This window comes from Colius striatus, chromosome 2, assembly GCF_028858725.1.
Source record: "Colius striatus isolate bColStr4 chromosome 2, bColStr4.1.hap1, whole genome shotgun sequence".
Taxonomy (NCBI): domain Eukaryota; kingdom Metazoa; phylum Chordata; class Aves; order Coliiformes; family Coliidae; genus Colius; species Colius striatus.
The window spans coordinates 103,087,537-103,106,255 of record NC_084760.1 but is presented as its reverse complement, the minus strand read 5'-3'; the positions used below and the strand labels follow the sequence as shown (position 1 = coordinate 103,106,255).

Sequence of the window (18,719 nt, the reverse complement as noted above, 5' to 3'; positions counted from 1 at the left end):
CAAAAATAAATCACTGAAGTTATCTGTACCCTCCACAATTAAGACATACAGCTTTCTTGGCTTTAATAGGATGTCAAAGTCTGACAAATCAGCTCTGAAACTGTTTGTCAAGACACACACACATTATCACAAATAACTTATCAGAAATACTTCAACCTTTGTCATTTTTATTACCCTTCATTGTGTACAGTAATATCAATCACAAGGTAAGTTATCATTCCCTAAGCACTTGAGATACTGCCTTTCACTATCAGAGCAGTTATGATATCCCAAACACAGGATCCAGAGACACCAAGTTTAAGTGTCAAACAAGGCTTTGCTCATACCTGCATCAACCAGACATTGAATTAGGCTGTTTGAGATATGATATCAAAAATTGCTAAGCATAATCCCCATGAGCAAGACTGTCAAGAGAAACTGTCACAATTCAACTACAGTGCCCAGATCACACTCTAAGACTTGGGCCTGATGACTGGAGTACCTTAGAATCATAGAATGGTAGGGTTTGGAAGGGATCTTTAGAGATCATCTAGTCCAACCCTCCTGCAGAAGCAAGTTCACCTAGATCAGGTTGCATAGGAACATGTCCAGGTGGGTCTTGAAGACCTCCAAGGAAGGAGACTCCACAATCCCTCTGGGCAGCCTGTTCTACTGCTCTGTCACCCTCACAGTGAAATAGTTTTTTCTTATATTTAACCTTGAACCTATGATGACTATGTTGAAATTTCAAACTAGTAAATGCAGATAATTTCCTAATGAAAAATGAATGCTGTAATTTTGAACACACTTCTTTCCAAGAAGATGTCAAAATAACAGTCATAAACCCCTAATATGTGAATCTTTAAAACTCAGTGTTCACTCTGTTTGCTCTATGAAAAAAGTCTATTTACCTGTAGTTTTTGTTCATTTTCCACACCTTGCAGCCCTGACAGACGGTGCTCAGCTTCATCCAGCCACTTCATTAAACTGTCATGTTCCTTCTTATACTGGGAAAAGACTGGAGAGAGTTCCACCACCTGCCTCCTTTGAAATGACCTGCACTCCTACAATCCAGTGTATTAGGAAAATACAGTCTTACACATTCAAAAAACAAAAATACTCAACGGATTCATTTGAAGCAGCAAATTTCAAAACATGCAATAAGAACCATTTATGGTTTTAAAATAACTGTATTCTATTTATCTGCACAGCCATGTAATCAAAGTCACTGCTAGGGTCCACCCTGCCTTTGAGCTACTTCTAACCTTACCAAATATGATTCAGACAGGTGAGCTAAGAGCATAAAAATATAAATCTCCCTTTTTTCCAAGAAACAACAAAAACCATTTTTAATATGGCATATGTATGACAGCAACACAACATATTGGAGTGTGCAATTGCTGATAACAGCCCTCTACAGAAAGCAAGAGGAATTCAGGAGCAGATTCATTTTCACACAAATCTCTTCAGTTGAGAAGTCAATAAATATGTTTGTGTCCATGTGTCTAGGTAGTCGCTTTTCACACACTCTGGTAGTGGAGACAAACCTCTGCTGGAGGACCAGCAAAGACAAGTGAAGAAAATACCCACCTGCTGTGCCCACCTGTGTAAATACATATATAGGGATGTCTCGTGAAGCTGGGAAAAGGACTTTAAAAATAAAACATTCCTACAGCACTTTGGAATGACAAAATTACTTTTTTACAACTGCAAAGATTCATAGAGTCAAATTGGGTGTATGCACATCTAACTCTTCCCCAGAGAATCTTACATACTAAAAGAGAGGCATAACCAGGTTGTGGGATACCAAAGGAAAGACTGTATCAATGAGCTTTAATTATAGTAATTACCATAATCATACCTGCACATTGTTGTACTTTTTCTGCAGAAGCAACAGTTGTATACGGATCTTCTCTCTCTTATGGTCTTCCATAGGCTGCTGTAACAATTGTCCTCCTCTCTGTAATACTTCTTCAATCTGAGCTCTTTCTTGATCCAGCTAAAATCACACAAATCTGTATTATCTACAGAAAGCTCTGATATGGTTTTCAAAATTAATTACTTGCTCAGGTATAAAAAACAATTGTACTAAACTGTTGTTTTATTATCCAGATGTGAACCACACAAATTCAAGCAGAGATTCTCCTCGACAGCTACCAAATACTAAAACCCAACTTGGTCGTTCCATAAACTTCAGAGAGATGCCCTGCAGGGAGCTCAATGAGCCAGCAATTAACAGCCACAGCAAGAAGGTGCTATGGACTTCAGCTCCATTTCTATTCTAAACATTCCTTGACAATAATCAACAAGTTCAGAGTAGAACAGCAAGAAACCAAAAACGTAATAAATACAAACACAGCACAATGTGAAGGGTGTGTTCTATAACAATAGGTCCCTCCATGGAGGCCTTTTTAAAATCATTTTCTCTAGTATACATGTCATTTTCCATAGACTTCTGTTCAGCTTTCCAGCTCAGTTTATAGTATTTCATGTGCTTAAAAGGAAGGCAGACAGTGTGTCCTGGCAGGACTTTAAAAGGTTTTGTAGCTAACAAGGCTTGTGGACACAATGCAAACAGAAGTATGATAGCATTGCACAGGTGAAGAGCAGAGCTTAGCTAAGAATCTAGAAAGAGATAAATTTTGTTCCAATTTCTTATTTGGACTTGTTATGAGCCATATTACAACACTCTTATTGGCACCTCATCTTTCAAGCATCTGCTGACCTGATCTATATACTGTAATTCAATATATTATACCAGTTAATATTTGAAGTGAAAAAAAATCTACCCGATACAACAGATTAGAGGTCCAAAATTGTGACTCAACTGCCTTAGGTAATCCTTTCAACTTAAATTCAGACAGATATGAAGAAAAAAATGGTTTGCTTCCTATTACTTTTACAGAAAGGATTCCTTATAAACAGCTTCTTTGAAGAGAGAATATAAATGAAAATCAAAGTTCACTACCTGAATTATATAAAACCATGATGAAAATACAGACTGAATTATGACTAGTTACTCTGAATGCAACAGCCAAGAGGCAGCAGCTATGAGAAAAGCATAGGAAAATTGTTCAATGGTTCCATCAACCTAATAATCCTGTTCATTTTTTACACTCCTATCTTAGACTGTCAGAAAAATTCCCATTTGAAGTCTGAAGGAATATAATACATGGACAAAATAAAAAGTTAGTTGACTATTTAATTCTGTTGCTCACAAACCTTTTCATCTTCTCCATTCAATTCCAGATGCTTTTCCACAACTTTTAACATGTTCTGTATGTCACACTCAAATTTTTCTAAGTCTGGAAGTGCTACTCTGATTTCATGGGACTCTGACATGGCGGGAAGCCGCTCCTGTCCAATAAGCATCTGAAAAACAATATAAAACATTTTTCAAGCTGAAAATCTAGTATGACTTGTCATACACATTTTAATGACTTAAAGTAATTCTCCATGAACAGGCAAACTGCTTAGTAGGACAGTAAAAGGAAAATTGCAAGCGTTATTTAATCTAACACTGAGAGTTAGCTTGAACACTGTTGACAGGTAACTCGAAGCTTCTACTTTCAAACTCCCATCTCAGCATCTTGTTCCTAAAACAGAAAACCTCCAGTCACATTTGGTTACAGAGGTGCTCTGTAGTTCTTGTGAATATATACCGCAAGATATACATTTTTCTGAACCTTTATAACACAGTTATTTGTAAATTTTCCCTTGCAACTCAAGTCATCACCCGTTATTTAGGTAAAAAAGGCAGTTGGTCTAAAAGCAATCTGTCCATTTTTCACTTATAATTATCTGCACTTCAAAGAATCAAAAGCAGCAGAGTGCTGTCTTAACACAAAGATTTATCCCTTAAAGCTATTTATCATCATTTTGACATAGATCGCCCACACTCAAGCACTCTTGGGGCTCACTGATCCTCACCTTGGCACTTTTGATGTGCTGAGACACCTTCTCAAAGTTACGGTTCAGTTCTGTCAGTTTGGGTTCAACAAGTTCACGGCATGACACCCCCCGGCCATTCATGAGGATGAGAGCCTGATCACGCACATTATCCACTCGAAGACTAACATCATCTAACTCAGATGTTAAGCGCTAAGAAGTGAAAGAAAATGCAAATGGTTACCCTATGAAAGGAAAAAATATTTTAAGACCACAAAAGGCAGCAAACTAGATGTCATTTAGAATCTAGAAGCAATTACTTGACAGTAACATGTCCTACCTTCACAGTTTCCTCCTTCTTGCTTGCTGGCTTTTTCTCAATCTCATCCAGCAAGGCTTCAGCCTGATACAACCAAGTACTTATGTGGGCCACATTTTCATCAAAAATTTCCAGCTGGCTCTGATGATTCTTTAAAAAAGACAAGAAAATATATCAGTGCTAGAAACTTTTTTCAAAATCCACAAAAATCCAACACAAACTCCCCAAAAACCCCTACAAAAAACACACCGAAAAGTCAGCCTGCCAAAATCACCATTATGAGTAAAAAGGAGATGGTTGGAACAAAGTGTTTTGGATACACTACAGAAAGGAACACTGAAAATTAGACTGTATTTCTTATTTCTATGAAAGAGAAGCAACCAGCTGAGGTGTTTTTTCAACTAAACATAGACAACATACATTACAGCCAGATCCCAATTCAGGCAACAAAAAACCCCACAATTTTTTCAGTTACCACTAGCAGATACAACAGGACACTATGTCCAGTTGTTGTGGGTTTCTTTATTTTTAGACAAAATACATCAAAACCTACAAATCACAATAGTCAAGTTTTGATATTTTACTGATTAAATTTTCCTTTTAAGAAAAGTCACCTCATTGCAGACACATTATATAGGTCTGCAAATTGTAACATTAAGTCCCACAGACAGAAACAACACATTATTCTGTGCAGCAACACAAAGCTATCAGAGATGTACCTCCTGCTTAAGGCACACAGCTTCTTACTCCCCAAAAAAAGGTAGTTAAGTTGTGATCTTTTAGACTTCATAATAAAACAAAGGGAGAGGATGAAACAAAAAAAACACCTATGGCTTTCTCTGTTAACATGAAGAAACTTGTATCTTCATAGAATCATCATTCAAAAAGACCTTTAAGATCATCAAGTCTAACCACTAACCTCACACTGCCAGGCCCATCACTAAACCATATCCTTTGGCAGCTCACATACACATCTTTTAAGTATCTCCAGTGATGGGGACTCCACTACCACCCTGGGAAGTTCGTTCCAGGGTTTAGCAATCCTCTTTCCCACAGTGAAAGAACAATTTAACCTAACAAAGTCAGCACAAGGGCAATATTCACCGTCAGATGAGTAATTTGACTTGAGTATATTAATATGAGTATTAATATAATTTAGAAGGTTTTTAGTTGTGGATCATCCTTACAGCATTTACAAAATAAAGGAAAATCACCTGACTACTCCTCACTGGATTATGAAACAAACAGTAGGACCTACATCAGGCACTGGACAAGATGCACAGGGCTCACCATCTAGGTACACACTAAAGTTTCCACACTTTCAGCCCGTATCAGGAGCTTCTGAAGGTGGATTGTCAGAACTAGATGAATACCACAGAAATACTTTAACTATCTGAAAATATCTCTCTGATACTAGCATGAATTACAGACTGTTTCATGTCCTTTAGCAAAACTTGCAGCTTTAGGCTGTGTAATACATGCCATCTTCCACTTAGGCAAACAGACATTTAGCTCTGAGTTGGCATACTCTTAAACACTTGCAGTTATGGGCATCCAAAAGAGCAATAGGCTTACAGAGGGCCTGAAGTGCTTTGCTGAACACCACTAGGAAGTTATCAATTATCCATTAAACAGTCATCATCTAGGTCTCAAAGAAATCTATTGACACAAAAAATACACTGTTCATGCTGGAGCTGGCACAGAGGTTTCCTTCAGGATGAATGAAGAGCAGCATATGCAGCAGCCTCATGGGAAGCAATCCTTTTGAGCCAGTTCCCTTGGTTTCTACTGAGATGAATAAATTTATGAGCTTACAGAAAATTACACAGAGAACACAAGATCCATCTCCTGGGCTCTAAACTAATCTGTTGTGAATCGACACTTCAATAACTTGGGTCTTTCCCCTTCATTTTAATCTAGCAGAAAGAGCTACTATCAGTTAATGAAGAAACCCACTAGTAGTTTTATGAATGCTTGTATGCCCCATAATCTACTCAGTCTGTGTGCAATGGCAGGTAGTTTAATAAGTTACTTCTATGCACTATGGTAGCAACAATTGTATTAGGGGCTAAATAACAAGTGGACAACAAAGGCTAGCACTATTGGTGTAGCAACAGAGGAAGTATGCAACATTAAAAGGGAAGAGTCATAAGGTCATAAATTTGTAAATAAAGGTAAAAGATTAAAAATGTAATTTGGTGGCACACTAAGGGGGTGGAGAAAGAAGAGATTAAAACAACAGATGCATACAGATGTTCACTAAGCCTATGCTGAGTTTTCTACACAAGAGAAGAATTATATCACAAAGCCTGGGGACTGCAAGAAACCAGAAGAGAGACTTAGCACTGAAGCCAGAAGAATGGCAAAAGAAGAAAAAAGTTTAACCTTCATTCTCTAGAACTAAGCAGGTTTGCCTCACTGTTTGCCTGGGATATTTACATAAGTTTCACCACTTTCATACATCTTTTGTATTTTCACCTCCTACTGAATGAGCAATAGCCACAAATACCAACCACATAGCACCAATGTCTATCAGCACACCTGAAATGCTTGCAAAGCAGTTTCCTCATTGTATATAAACTTAATACCTCTCTATCTACAGAGTAACAAGATACCCATTCTACGTTCCTTTTAGTCCACGAGGCATCACAGAAGCCTCATATCACAACAAAGCGAAACAAAGACTGCAACTCCTCCAAGGGTGCAGAGGAAGAATCACTTTATTTCTCACACTTGCAACTTACCAACAAAGTGTCACACCAGTCCTCAGTCCAGGTTCGAACTCTGCTCCAGCCAGCATTAAGGACACACAGCTTCTCCTCCAGGGAAGTCTCACTCCCTTCTACCAGAGCCTGGAGAGCGGTGCAGCTTTCTGTGATGCTCTTCAGATCAGTTTTCCTCCTCTCCAGCTCTCTCAGCACATTCTGAAACAAGAGGAGCCATTAGTGCTGCAACACTGCTCCTCATCTCAAGGGCAAGGATGAGATTTTCACCTCCACAGGAAACATAGTATCATAGATGACCTTCCCTCCAGAAAAATCAAACCAAGTAAAATCACCTGTTTATATTCACTCTCCATAGGCAGTGATTTTTTTTGACAGCATGAAAGCATAATGTATGTATCCTGAATAACTTAGCTTGAGACCTTTATGTTTTGTTGTTCTATATCTTCACAGTTCCTTCTCATTATGTAGGTAAAGCAAATGAATCACATATCATGTGATATGAGTCTTTTCTGCACTTTTAAAAGGGTATTTTCTGTACTGTCAAACACCACAGAGAATACAGTTTTCAAGACACACTTTGGAATCTCTGTATCTTTTCCTATTGGAGTATTTTACAGGGGGCAACAATGAGGAAAGTGGTAGGCCAAGGATGAATGCTTTTGAGACTCACCACTCATTACTGCGTATGTTCAAACTTGCTGCATATTACAGAAGCCCTAGTGTCATCTTATCTATATGAAGACATGTAAACATATATATCTTTACCTATAATATTTTTTCTGTGTTATCCCTGCTCTTAAATAGCCGTTTCAGTCTAAAAAGAATCATCTTCTTTGAAAGAACGCAAATAAATTAAGTAATGTATACAAATTAAGTAATGTGTCATCTCTTGAATATCAGTACACATTTTCTATGTGGAAAACAGCACCTCTTGCCATACAAGATCAGTAATTATTGTTGATAACATCTAGCTATTTAGAATGCACTTTATCGGTATACAGTCTATGCAAGAACCTAGTTAATCACAACTGGTTTCTGAATTCCTTGAACATTTTATTACCTGTGAAGTAAATAACTTACTATTTTACCATCACTTAGACACAGAAATAAATACTCAAGTTTCTAGATTTTTAAATGGCTTCTAGAAAACCTTATGACAGGAAGGAAAACTTTGCATGCAACATAAAGGGCTTGTCCTCCTGGTGGTGCAGAACTCAAAATATTTGTATTGTTTACAAATGTACAGTAAGTACACTTCAGTAAGCTTGTTTGGAAAGAAGTCTTAGGGATGGTGGTGCAGCACAAGTACAGTGCTAATAATTGCTAACCTTAAGTAAAACAGCTGGGAACAGGTTATAATTAGATATTTTTGTAATGGAGTAAGTTTTCAAGTTTTAAGATTTTACATAGTCCTATTCCAAAAGTAAAAGGTGAAAACATCTGGAAAGATCTGTCTTGCTGAACTGCATCAACCGACACTTGTTGCCAACTCCACTTATTACAAATAAAAGCTCCTACACTGTGAGAAAGTAGATACTTTGTTTCAGAATAATTATAGTACATTTACCTGCTTCCATGGAAAGTTCCAGTTTATAAAGAAAACGGGGAAATTAGAGGAACTTTTTCTTTTGCTAAATCACAATTCTAAAGGCAAAGCTATTTCTTTGAAAAGTTAAGCTCATTTTTGCATTAAAATTGTCAAGTAACTTACTGTTTGCTCCAATGGTAAATTATTTGTCCCGACACAAAACTGCATTCGCAGATAATTAAGAATATTATACTTATCAGCTGTGTTAGAGACATAAGTCATTTAAGTACTTATACCAAACATATAGTAATATCTTTAATATTTCACTGGTCATTTAGGTTTGAAGCAAGATGCTTGAGATGAAACAGATTAGAGTCAATAAGGTATTGAATATGAGAATCTTAGTAGATTCAGTAGACCATGATGCAAGAGATTTAGGAACAAGTTATAGGGATTTGAAAATGCACAGTCATTTCTACAAAGTATTGCTATAACATTAAAAATTTATTCCATGGATATTTAAAGAGTGCTTACTTTGGCCCAGGCAATTTCTGAATCTAGATCAGAAAGAAAGCTTTCTGAAGTGGACTTTTGCACGAGCTCAGCCTCAGTGGTAGCTAGCCACTCTGACAAAGAAGCAGCCTCTTTCCACATTTTGCGTGCCAGTTGAGATGCTCTTTCAAGGTCTTGTTTTCCTTCTGTGACCTACAAAAAAAGTAAAAAGGAAAACAAAACAAAACAAAATTAGATTTTAAAAGACACCAAAATCAAGAGTGCTAGCCAGCTAAGATATCTACCCAAATATACAACATCATTGCATCTTAAGACTATCCTGCACTAGGGGAAGGAGTCTGAAAAGAAAAAATTTTATAGACATCTTCATCTTATTGCACAAAGTATAATATATAAAAGGACACAAAGAAACCAGCATGTCAACTTATTTATAGCTAATAATCACCAGTTTGATATTTATACTTTATTATGAACCTTTAACTGAAACTCAAGGGGATATAAGAATCCAACCAGTCACCCACAAGCATAAAATTCCACTGCTTTTTGTATTGGGATAGACCTGCTAGCAGGAAGCTGTGAAGAAAAATTTTACTGAAAATCTACTCTGCCCTTGAAAACATCTCAGTAAAGTGAATATGAAATTGGATGTTTGCTGCAGTATAATCAATTCTATTTCACACCAGCTACACAATTAGTCTGGTCAAACTGTAACACAGATTTGAGAACAAATCCAACCACGGCAGTCAGTATCAATTCACATTTTTCAAAATTGCCTGCTGTCTCAGATTAGTGTTTGCATGAATTTACTCAAAATAAAGCTTTCTTTGAAGATCTAAAAAAAAAAATTCAGACACAAACAAAATCATAACATTATACTGCAAATAACCCTTCCTTTCTACCCTTTAGCAATTTCTTGGCTACGTGTTGAGTCACAGATGTACAGGTTCCACTAGAATCAACATCTTTGCAAATGTTCTCCACTTTATAAAAAGAAAATATTTCCTGGGGCCCACTTCAACATATTTCAACAATGTCATCTGATCACTTATCCATAGTTTCATTCACAGAACACTAAACAGGCATGCATCTGTTTGGACTTCTGTCTTAATTTAGGTAGGAAAAGAATCCCCTATTTCACCTTGGCCCCTCGAAGAGCTGAACCATTTTTAAAGACTACTCTTGAATAAATACTCAATTACTCAAAATTACTCAGAGGAGTATTTAATGAAGTTCATGGGAAACACAGATTTGCCTGCATTTTCTCTTTTGTACTGAGAGCAGATTACAACTAGAAACCATGACACCTCCCAAAAATATTTACATTGACTTAAAATTGTCATATGACAATCTGGTAGAAAATTATCTTGCAGGCTGATTTACAGACAAGAGAAGGTAAAACAGTGCTCAGATTTCAATGAATAGCAGGCCAGCTTTGATGGAATTATAAAAGCTCTGTGAATATTCTTTTCTTCAGAGCTACCTCCTCTCCAGGAACACTCTGAGCACAAGGACCTTGAACAACTACAGGACTGTTGTGTGTAATATTTCAGCTCTCAACTGATGGCTCTTGGATGTAGAAAATAGCCTACACAGTATCAGCTTCAGAATCAAACTTGAAACAGCATTTGACATCAAAACAAAGGAGAATTTATATGCAGGTAAATCTTCATATATACATTTGTTTTTCTTACCTGTGCCCCCAAGTCATTGTAAAGAAGTTTCAGCGCTGTCAGTTGTTCATCCATCCCTTTGGGATTATCTGTTTGTTGTTTCTGTACAATTTGCCTTCCTGTCTTGATGACAGTTTCAACCTCCAATTTCACCTCGCTGAGGGTCTTATAGAGTTTCTAAAAACACAAACAGGTAGATTAGGGATCAATTTGTAGTGTAGACTTTCAGACTTTGCTTCATTCGGGAACCTGACCATCAGATTGCATCTAAACACTGAACTATTAAGAGCAATGTCCGCCAAGATTTCAAACTTATGTTCCACAGTTTATTCTAGTTTAAAATTTCACCCCCCAAAAAAAGAATAGATCCCAATAATTTAGCAGTGTTTACTCCATAACATCACCACATGTGGCAAGGTAAATTGTGATCTGTACTTGATCTTATGTGTAGTAGTTCCTTTATTCAAATACTAAGAACAAATCAACTCGACCCCAGAGCAATGTTTCTACAAAAGATGGGGATGAGCCAGCAAGAGTTCATATACAAAAACAACTGCTCCACCATATCTGTGATCTGCAATCCACTAAAGACCACATTCTCACTCAGAATAATCAGTTTTTAGTTACTGTTTTGTTGACACTTCGCAAAGAGTTGTAACAGTTTCATCAGGACTTTAAACAAAATTACTTCATGAGAGAGTTCATGCAAGAAGAATCACACAAGAAACAAAAGAAACACTCTCCAAGCATGAGTTAAGAACATTGCATATTTACCATGCACATATCCAGATGAGCTTGGATTACGTCTGGGTCAGTATCCTTTACATCTAAGACATGAAGTTCTGCTTTTACACCATCCAAAACTCGCTTGCAGTCCAACATGCGCTGCTCAAAATTGGCTGGTTTCTGAAAAAGCTGATACTTTGTAGATACTTCACGGAGTTTTCTCTGTTTTAATGAATATTAGGTCAACAGATTGTTTTAAATTAGTATCTGCACTTCAAAAGGTAACATTTAAAGCATTTAACCCCAAAGACTCTAACTCATCACATGCTACCACAACTCAGTACACAAACTCAGTACATAAGTTTGTCAGGACAAATTCCATCACCTATCCCTAATCAATACCCAAGGTGCAAAAGAACTATAATTCTGCTTCATTTACTTTCAAAATATCCATTCTACTAAAATGCAGGGACTTTCTGACTTTCAGCATTTATACCATGATATTTTTTAAATTCAGACTTCTGTATTCATTTAGTGCTGCATGATTCCTAATGAAAGCATGTAAAATCATATACTACTTCTGAGGTTCAATTGTCCAAATCAAGCAATCTATGGGCTGACAACAGCAGTATGTAATTGAAAGTCAGAAACTCTTCACATTTAAATTCTTAGCGCAACTCATTTTTTTACCTGCAAAGCATCCAGTTGAGTCCCACCACGGGGAGACCTGCATTCAGGAGAAGCTGGAAGGAAAGAGCGAGCACTTTTCTTGAGCTCCTCTAAGGTGGATTCATGAGCTGCAATTTCAGCTTGAATTTTCTGTCACAGCATAGAAATGGGAAAAAAATGTTAAAAAATTTCTTGCAGATAAGGGGAAGAGGAACTTGATTCCTCTAGCCACCAGGAGTAAATCCACTCTGTAAAAGCTTAACATCACCAGGTTTAAGTATTCTGTCTCTGGTGACAGCTTGCTAAACAGAAATCCGTTAAGATTGCTATTCAATACAATTTTCTTAAAACAGGAAAACAATTCAGATTACAATAGATATCACTTAGTACATCAGCACAGGACTCAAATGAAGCCTTCATGAATTAAGTTTAGGTTAAGCCCTATCATGAGATATTTCAAAACATTTTATAATGCAACGCTACACTGGAATACCTGAGCTTCCTGGGGCATCTGAAAGGCATCTATCCTATCAGTCAGATAAGATGTCAGCTGTCTATCCAGCTCTGCTAAGTTCTCCTGCAAGACCTGCAACATGTGGTCAGTTTCCCGCATGGTTTGAAGCTGCTGTTCCAAGGCGATCTGCCGGCTCACCGCCTGAGACACACAGAAAGGTAAGACAAGATGGAGCAGTAATTCAGTAAGAATTACATTAAGCTTTCTCAAAATAGGGTGGGGGAGACTCAAGAAATTCTATGCTGCGAAGACTGTCTAAAAAGAGCAAAAGTAAGCCCTAGAAGACAGACATTTTTGAAGCCTGCTATGATTCATACCAGTAACTGAAAAACAGCAGCATTGAAGGAGAGTTCTGCTGCTAGATATACAGGATGGTAAAAACAAGTCTCTTCTATCCCATCAGGAAAAAGGGATCCTGTTAGAAACACCAGTTTCAAAACATAGCTATTCAATGGGAATCAAAGTCTTCGTAATATTCTGCAAATCAATATTGTTTGATGTGTAAACTTGAACATTTTCTTTCAAAGCAAGAAACTCTCTTACACTGTGAAAGATGAGGTTCACAGTCTCAGCAGTAGAACTTCTAAGTTCATCTGAAATTTCACTACTGGCATGGGAACATACAAATTCTCCACTTTCAACACAAGCACAGACCAATGTGTGCATACATACACATATAAAGATGTGGTAAGTTGTCAACAGCCCAGTGTGTTAGCGCTGCAGCTGCCAAAGCAGATAGTTTTTATATGGCAATAAAGTACTGTTGTAACAGGAAAAACAATAGTGAATGCTAACTTAAATGACAGGCTGTAGCCCCCAGCTGAGGGCACTGCATCCATGCTGCTCACTAGTAAGTATCAACTGAAATTCCCTCTATGACTACACTCTGTCAGTGACAGAAAAAAACTATCCTACAGTTTGAGCAAGCGGAAATACAGCTAGTCTTCCTCTACTCATTAAGTCTATAAAAGATTAGTCCAGATTAGGAGAAGAGGAAAGGAACAACATAACAGGAAGAATGTTTTCCCTCTGGTCCTTAATTCTGTGGTACTTTTTCCCAGTTACTTCCAAGAGTGGAACTGTCACTTATGTTAGTGAACTATTCACCAGTGTTTATGGCAGTAGGAAGGTAATATTAACCTGTTACTGAGCTGGCCCTCTTGAGACTGGAAATGCCTTTTTGTCAAAATTTCCTGGAAAAATGCCAAGGCATCCCTGCAGTACAAGGGCACACAAGTGTGCAAAATGAAATCTGATCTGAGTCAGGAAAAAGGTATCTTGCTCTTGGAACATTATTCCAAATTGAAAACAGCTAACAACATTGTGAAGGTTTATCCTCTTTTCCTGTATTGCAGTCCTGCATCTAGGAATTCAGCTATAAAAAGAATTATTTCAAATCACTGAGCTAAAAACCCTTCCTCCAAATTCTTACCAAGTGACTCAGTTCCTCGTAGCGGGCATTGAAAGCCTCCAATTTTTCACTGATGATATCATCAAGAATCCCTCCATCAATCAGTGTCTGTCCAAGTTCCCGAATCTGGGTTCGATTATCAGCTGGATGACGCAGGACTGATTCCAGGGACTAATTAGTAGAGAAAATTTAAGGTCAAGACATTGAATCTTATCACACTTTCAGCAGTGGAAGCCTAACTGCATATACTGAGGTTTTACAAGTGTCTTTAGAGTGCTCTACTTACAACTTAATCCATAATGGCACAAGGCAAATACAGTGGTCATTTTGCTTCAGAAAATTAAACTTCACAGCACTTCTCACCTCTTTGTATCATTTCATACTATAGTGTTGGATGGAATTAATTTACACAGGACAGGGTGTACAATTTATCCTGATACCAAGTACAGTACAACCATATACAGTAAAATTCAGCTTTTGGTGGAGGATCTTATAAATATCCATTCCAGATTCAGACTAATATGTTCATTTAACCTGAAGAACCAGGATATTCAACACATTTAAATATTCTACTGACACATAAAATTCATGAACTTTTTAAATAGAGTTAGCTGAAAAGTTTCCAATCCTATAGAATGACTACCATACCTCAAGAGCATCATTGATGGCATCTAACTTATCAGGTAGATTTTCTGTCATTTGCACCTTTTCTTCCAGATTGTTTAGCCAAGCTGTTTCTAAATCAAGATACTGAAGCAGCTCAATCCAACAGGACCACACCTCCTAGGAGCAACAGAAGAAATATGCATTAGCCTAGAATAGCAGGCATAGCTTATATATCCTATGAACAACATAAGACACACACCTAAAATAGTCAAGTAAAAAATATTCAGAAACATGCCATGGCACAGTAAGTTCCAGACAGAAGAAACTGCAGCTATAGCAGCCAGATAAAAAGAAATATGCAAAATGCACATAGAACTATTTCAATTGACACTAAAATTATCACTGACATTCAGATTCTTGTAACAATTTCAGAATGCAACAAAATGCATCCCTTCTTGAAAGACGGGGCATATACAACCTACCCCAAAGTATAATCAACATGTTCTGATTATCATTGTATTTCAACCTTTTATCTCCAACAAGTTTCTTTCTGAAACTTTGGAAGATCTACAGAGAGATATCAGAGCTGTGAGACAAGGTCTCACAAGTGTTGATTACAATGCAGATTATAAAAGCAAAGTTAAATGGTGTCTCATTGATGCTAAGGATGACAAAGGAAATTAATCTCAGAAAGGAGACAACAAAACACATTTACGCAGAAACTATTGGATTCAGTGGATATTTTCAGTGTCCTCTTCCCTTCCTCTTGTGCCACCTGTCTCCATTTTACTAAGCTGAGTGCCATCATTCTTACCTCCAAAGTGTGGCATTTCCCCCGGATCCGATTGCACAGTAGTTGATAGTTCTCCAGCACAACATTCAGCTCAGTTGCTAGGTCCTGACCACTAGACGGCACTTTGGCAGCCAACATCTTGATGTTGTCTTTGAGAATCTTTACCCGCACCTCCTTCTGCAACACATCCTCCTTTGCTCTCTGTCCAAAAAAATGTATTATACCATCAACTCCCCATTGGCATTTGGTCAGCTATTCACCACTCAAACCAAAGAACAGCAGTTTAACCTTTGAAGCGCTGCTGCCAAAGTATTCTTGGGTCTCAGCGTAAAAAAATATGGCAGTATCTTACACTGAATTCAGATTATGTTAGCAAGCGTTGATGAATCACATTTTACTAAACATACAAGACATGTTTACCATTTATAGTTTGTTCATTAAAAATCCTTGACTCAAAGCAAAAACTATTAAGATGAGTGCTATTTACACACCAGCATACAGCTATGAAAACAAAGTGAACCACAAAAAAGAAAAGTTTGCTAAACACAAGCATACCAGTCAGAAAAATGTAGGGTTAATTTACAGAAGTTAAAGTCTCAGATCTCAGTAACTGTTATAAAATTGTTGGAAAAAACCTTTAAGACTATTGAGTTCAACTACTAACCTAACATTGCCAAATGTACCACTGAAACCATGTTCCTTAGAACCTCATCTATGTGTCTTTTCAGTAGCTCCAGGGATGAGGACTCCACCATCTCCCTGGGAAACCTGTGCCAGTGTTAAACATCTCTCTCAGTGGAAGAGCTCTTCCTAATATCCAATATAAACCTCCCTTGGAGCATTGCATGGGGTTTTGGTGACTCAAGTGTAGGACCTATCTCCCAAAGTTATCCAAGAAAGATAACTGGGACACATGTAATTACAAAGTTGGGGCCTCTCCAACAGCTGCTAGATGCACTAGAGAAATGTGCAAGAAGGACAATCAAAAGAATTCACTTAACCCAACTGCATTCAGAGAGGCTTGATAACAAACATATGGTATAAGCACAGCACAACGCCCAACACACGTAGGCCTGGACAAATTGCATTGTCAGTTGTTGAATTTTGCCCCAATCAGAATTTGGGAAGCAGGGTAGCTGGAAGACAAATCACGCAGACCAGTCCAAGACTGTCTGTGTGAGACAACTAGAAGGCTACAGAAAAAGACTGTTCCGTATCTCTTTATTTCTAGGTTTCAAGGACAGTTTTAGGAAGTTGAAGCACCTCTGCTATATAAAGCATTGCATTTTATAATAGAACAGCATTATTGTTGCATGTATTGTTCTTCTAAATGTAAAGCAACCAAAAAAGCTAATTAGTAGAAGGGCAAAGAACAGAAATTCTGGAGAATATACAATTTTATGGAAAGATTATCAAAAACCACCTAGCCTCATCTTAAACCTACTTCTCTTTCAACTGTCAGCAGGAGTCCCACTCCCAGTTCAAATGAGAGCAAAATTAGGCAAGCTCAAGAGTTTTTCAAAATCTTATGCAAAAATGCTCCTGGTCAAATATATAGACTGTTCTTTCCCCTTCCTAAAAGTAGTCCCAGCATAACATTCTTACTTCAAATGAAAAAGGATATGCAAGCATTACAGCAAGCTTACTGGCTCACTAACATATGCCAAATTTAAAAGTACAAAATATAATCTGGATTTAACAAAGGTAAATATGCTCAAAGTCTCCCAGATTTGCCAATAAAAAAGAGATTTTCCTCATTTTTTGGCTTGTGTTCAGCAGGCTGCCAGATTGTGATGTCAAATAGCTTCAAAGAACATGAATATATTAAAACACTTGTTAAAGACTGCTTCAGAAAGCCTTTTCAGAAAGAACAATGCAAAACTTCAAATAGATTTGTAAAGTACTTGTAAGGGAGAAAGACTTCTTCATTTTATGCTCCATTGAGTAACACAGTAGTGGATACTTATTTAAGTGTGGATACACAAGTAAAAACATTTTTGAAGATGTGACTGAATTCTCAGATTCAAAAGCAGAGAGAAGTATCGTTTACACCAAGAAAATTAGCTATTTAACTGGTAATTTACAAAGAGAAAAAAAATAGCTCCTTCCTCTCCATGTTTTGGTCATCAGTCCCAGAATCAGAGCAGGGACCAGCATCACAGTTTGCAACAGCTGAGGGACACAATATAACCTTACAACAGACCTGTTCCAAACTGCTTTTCTAAATGTTAAGTGACTATATTGAGAGGACAAACTGAAGCCCAACAGCTAGAAGCAAAATATGTTTTCAGAATTACAGATTTAGACAGGTATATTAATACTTCCTTTTGCAAGTTTCATCTCCTGCAGTAAGTTTCCATATTCTTAGTATTTCATATGCTATACATAGCAAGCTTGGCTCAACAGCTGGACAAGCTGCTATTCATTACGAAATCCCTACCCCTCGTGGCCAAATATAACATCTGTTTTTATATTTTGTGCTTTAGAAACAAAAATTCCACAAAGTAAAGCTGAAAAATACTACTAATCTTGTCATGAACTGCGCTCCTCACCACGTAGATAATATTTGACAAAAGGTCAACCCCCAAAGCCATTAAGTTCTGTTTCTCTTTAATCAGGTCTCTACAATGATCCGTTATTCCTGACCTTCATTTCCTCCACTGCATTTTCCAGCTCTTCAGGGGACTTGTATTCAAAATCTTTCTCCAAATATTCTTCTTCAGCTTGGGTCATCCATTCTTGCATCTCTGCCAAATCCTTCTTCAGATTTACAGCTTTTTCCTGACTTTCAGACAGGCGATTTTTCTGACTAACAATCTAGAATCCGAGGTGGAGAAAGAAATAGCAGTTTTGTTACTTAAATGTCCTCATACACATGAAAAACCACAAGTCTTTATTAAAACACTTTACTGTCAAAACATTTTCAGGCCTTTTTGATTAAGACTTTTACACAAACACACACACAAATTCATGAACCCTTTTTTGCAGACCAAAAGAAAAAAAAAATATAGGTGACAGAAGGAGGAAAATGACCTTTTTTTTTTCTTCCCCTTCATAGTATGCCAACTGGTAAAAACCTCTGTCAAAAAAGTCATCTGGAAAAAAATGAGCTTCTGATCACAAGTATTATATAATTAGATATATCTTTATATAGAGCACTTAAACACCCTTTAGGTTTCACTTCTTTCCACAATCCAATCTGGATTCTATATCAAGAGCAAGGTTCTCCAATACAGATCCTTGCCAGGCATTGTAACTGAAGTAGTATGTTTCTACAGACAGCAGAAAGCTTTCACCCAGCCAAATACATCAGACTGAAGTGGCAGTCTATTTATAGCCATTTATTTTTTAAAGCTGGTTAGTATCAGGCAGAAATT

The 18,719-nt window shown here is 37.3% G+C and overlaps 1 protein-coding gene across 11 annotated transcripts in view; it reads right to left on the bottom strand.

Moving 5' to 3' along the window:
• The window catches only part of UTRN (utrophin), a 367,525-nt gene that overhangs the window by 226,838 nt on the left and 121,968 nt on the right, over positions 1-18,719 (bottom strand). For 9 of the 11 annotated variants that reach the window (XM_061991642.1, XM_061991648.1, XM_061991644.1 and 6 more), the window contains 15 exons: positions 17,989-18,159; positions 15,364-15,543; positions 14,592-14,726; positions 13,965-14,114; positions 12,512-12,673; positions 12,040-12,168; positions 11,398-11,571; positions 10,645-10,800; positions 8,975-9,145; positions 6,931-7,110; positions 4,208-4,336; positions 3,910-4,080; positions 3,202-3,351; positions 1,841-1,978; positions 891-1,043 (listed from right to left, as the gene is read on the bottom strand). In XM_061991642.1, the coding sequence (XP_061847626.1) occupies positions 891-1,043; positions 1,841-1,978; positions 3,202-3,351; positions 3,910-4,080; positions 4,208-4,336; positions 6,931-7,110; positions 8,975-9,145; positions 10,645-10,800; positions 11,398-11,571; positions 12,040-12,168; positions 12,512-12,673; positions 13,965-14,114; positions 14,592-14,726; positions 15,364-15,543; positions 17,989-18,159 (2,349 nt within the window). The remainder of the gene's footprint in view (positions 1-890; positions 1,044-1,840; positions 1,979-3,201; positions 3,352-3,909; positions 4,081-4,207; positions 4,337-6,930; positions 7,111-8,974; positions 9,146-10,644; positions 10,801-11,397; positions 11,572-12,039; positions 12,169-12,511; positions 12,674-13,964; positions 14,115-14,591; positions 14,727-15,363; positions 15,544-17,988; positions 18,160-18,719) is intronic. The other 2 variants (XM_061991649.1, XM_061991654.1) reach the window with 1 other exon arrangement.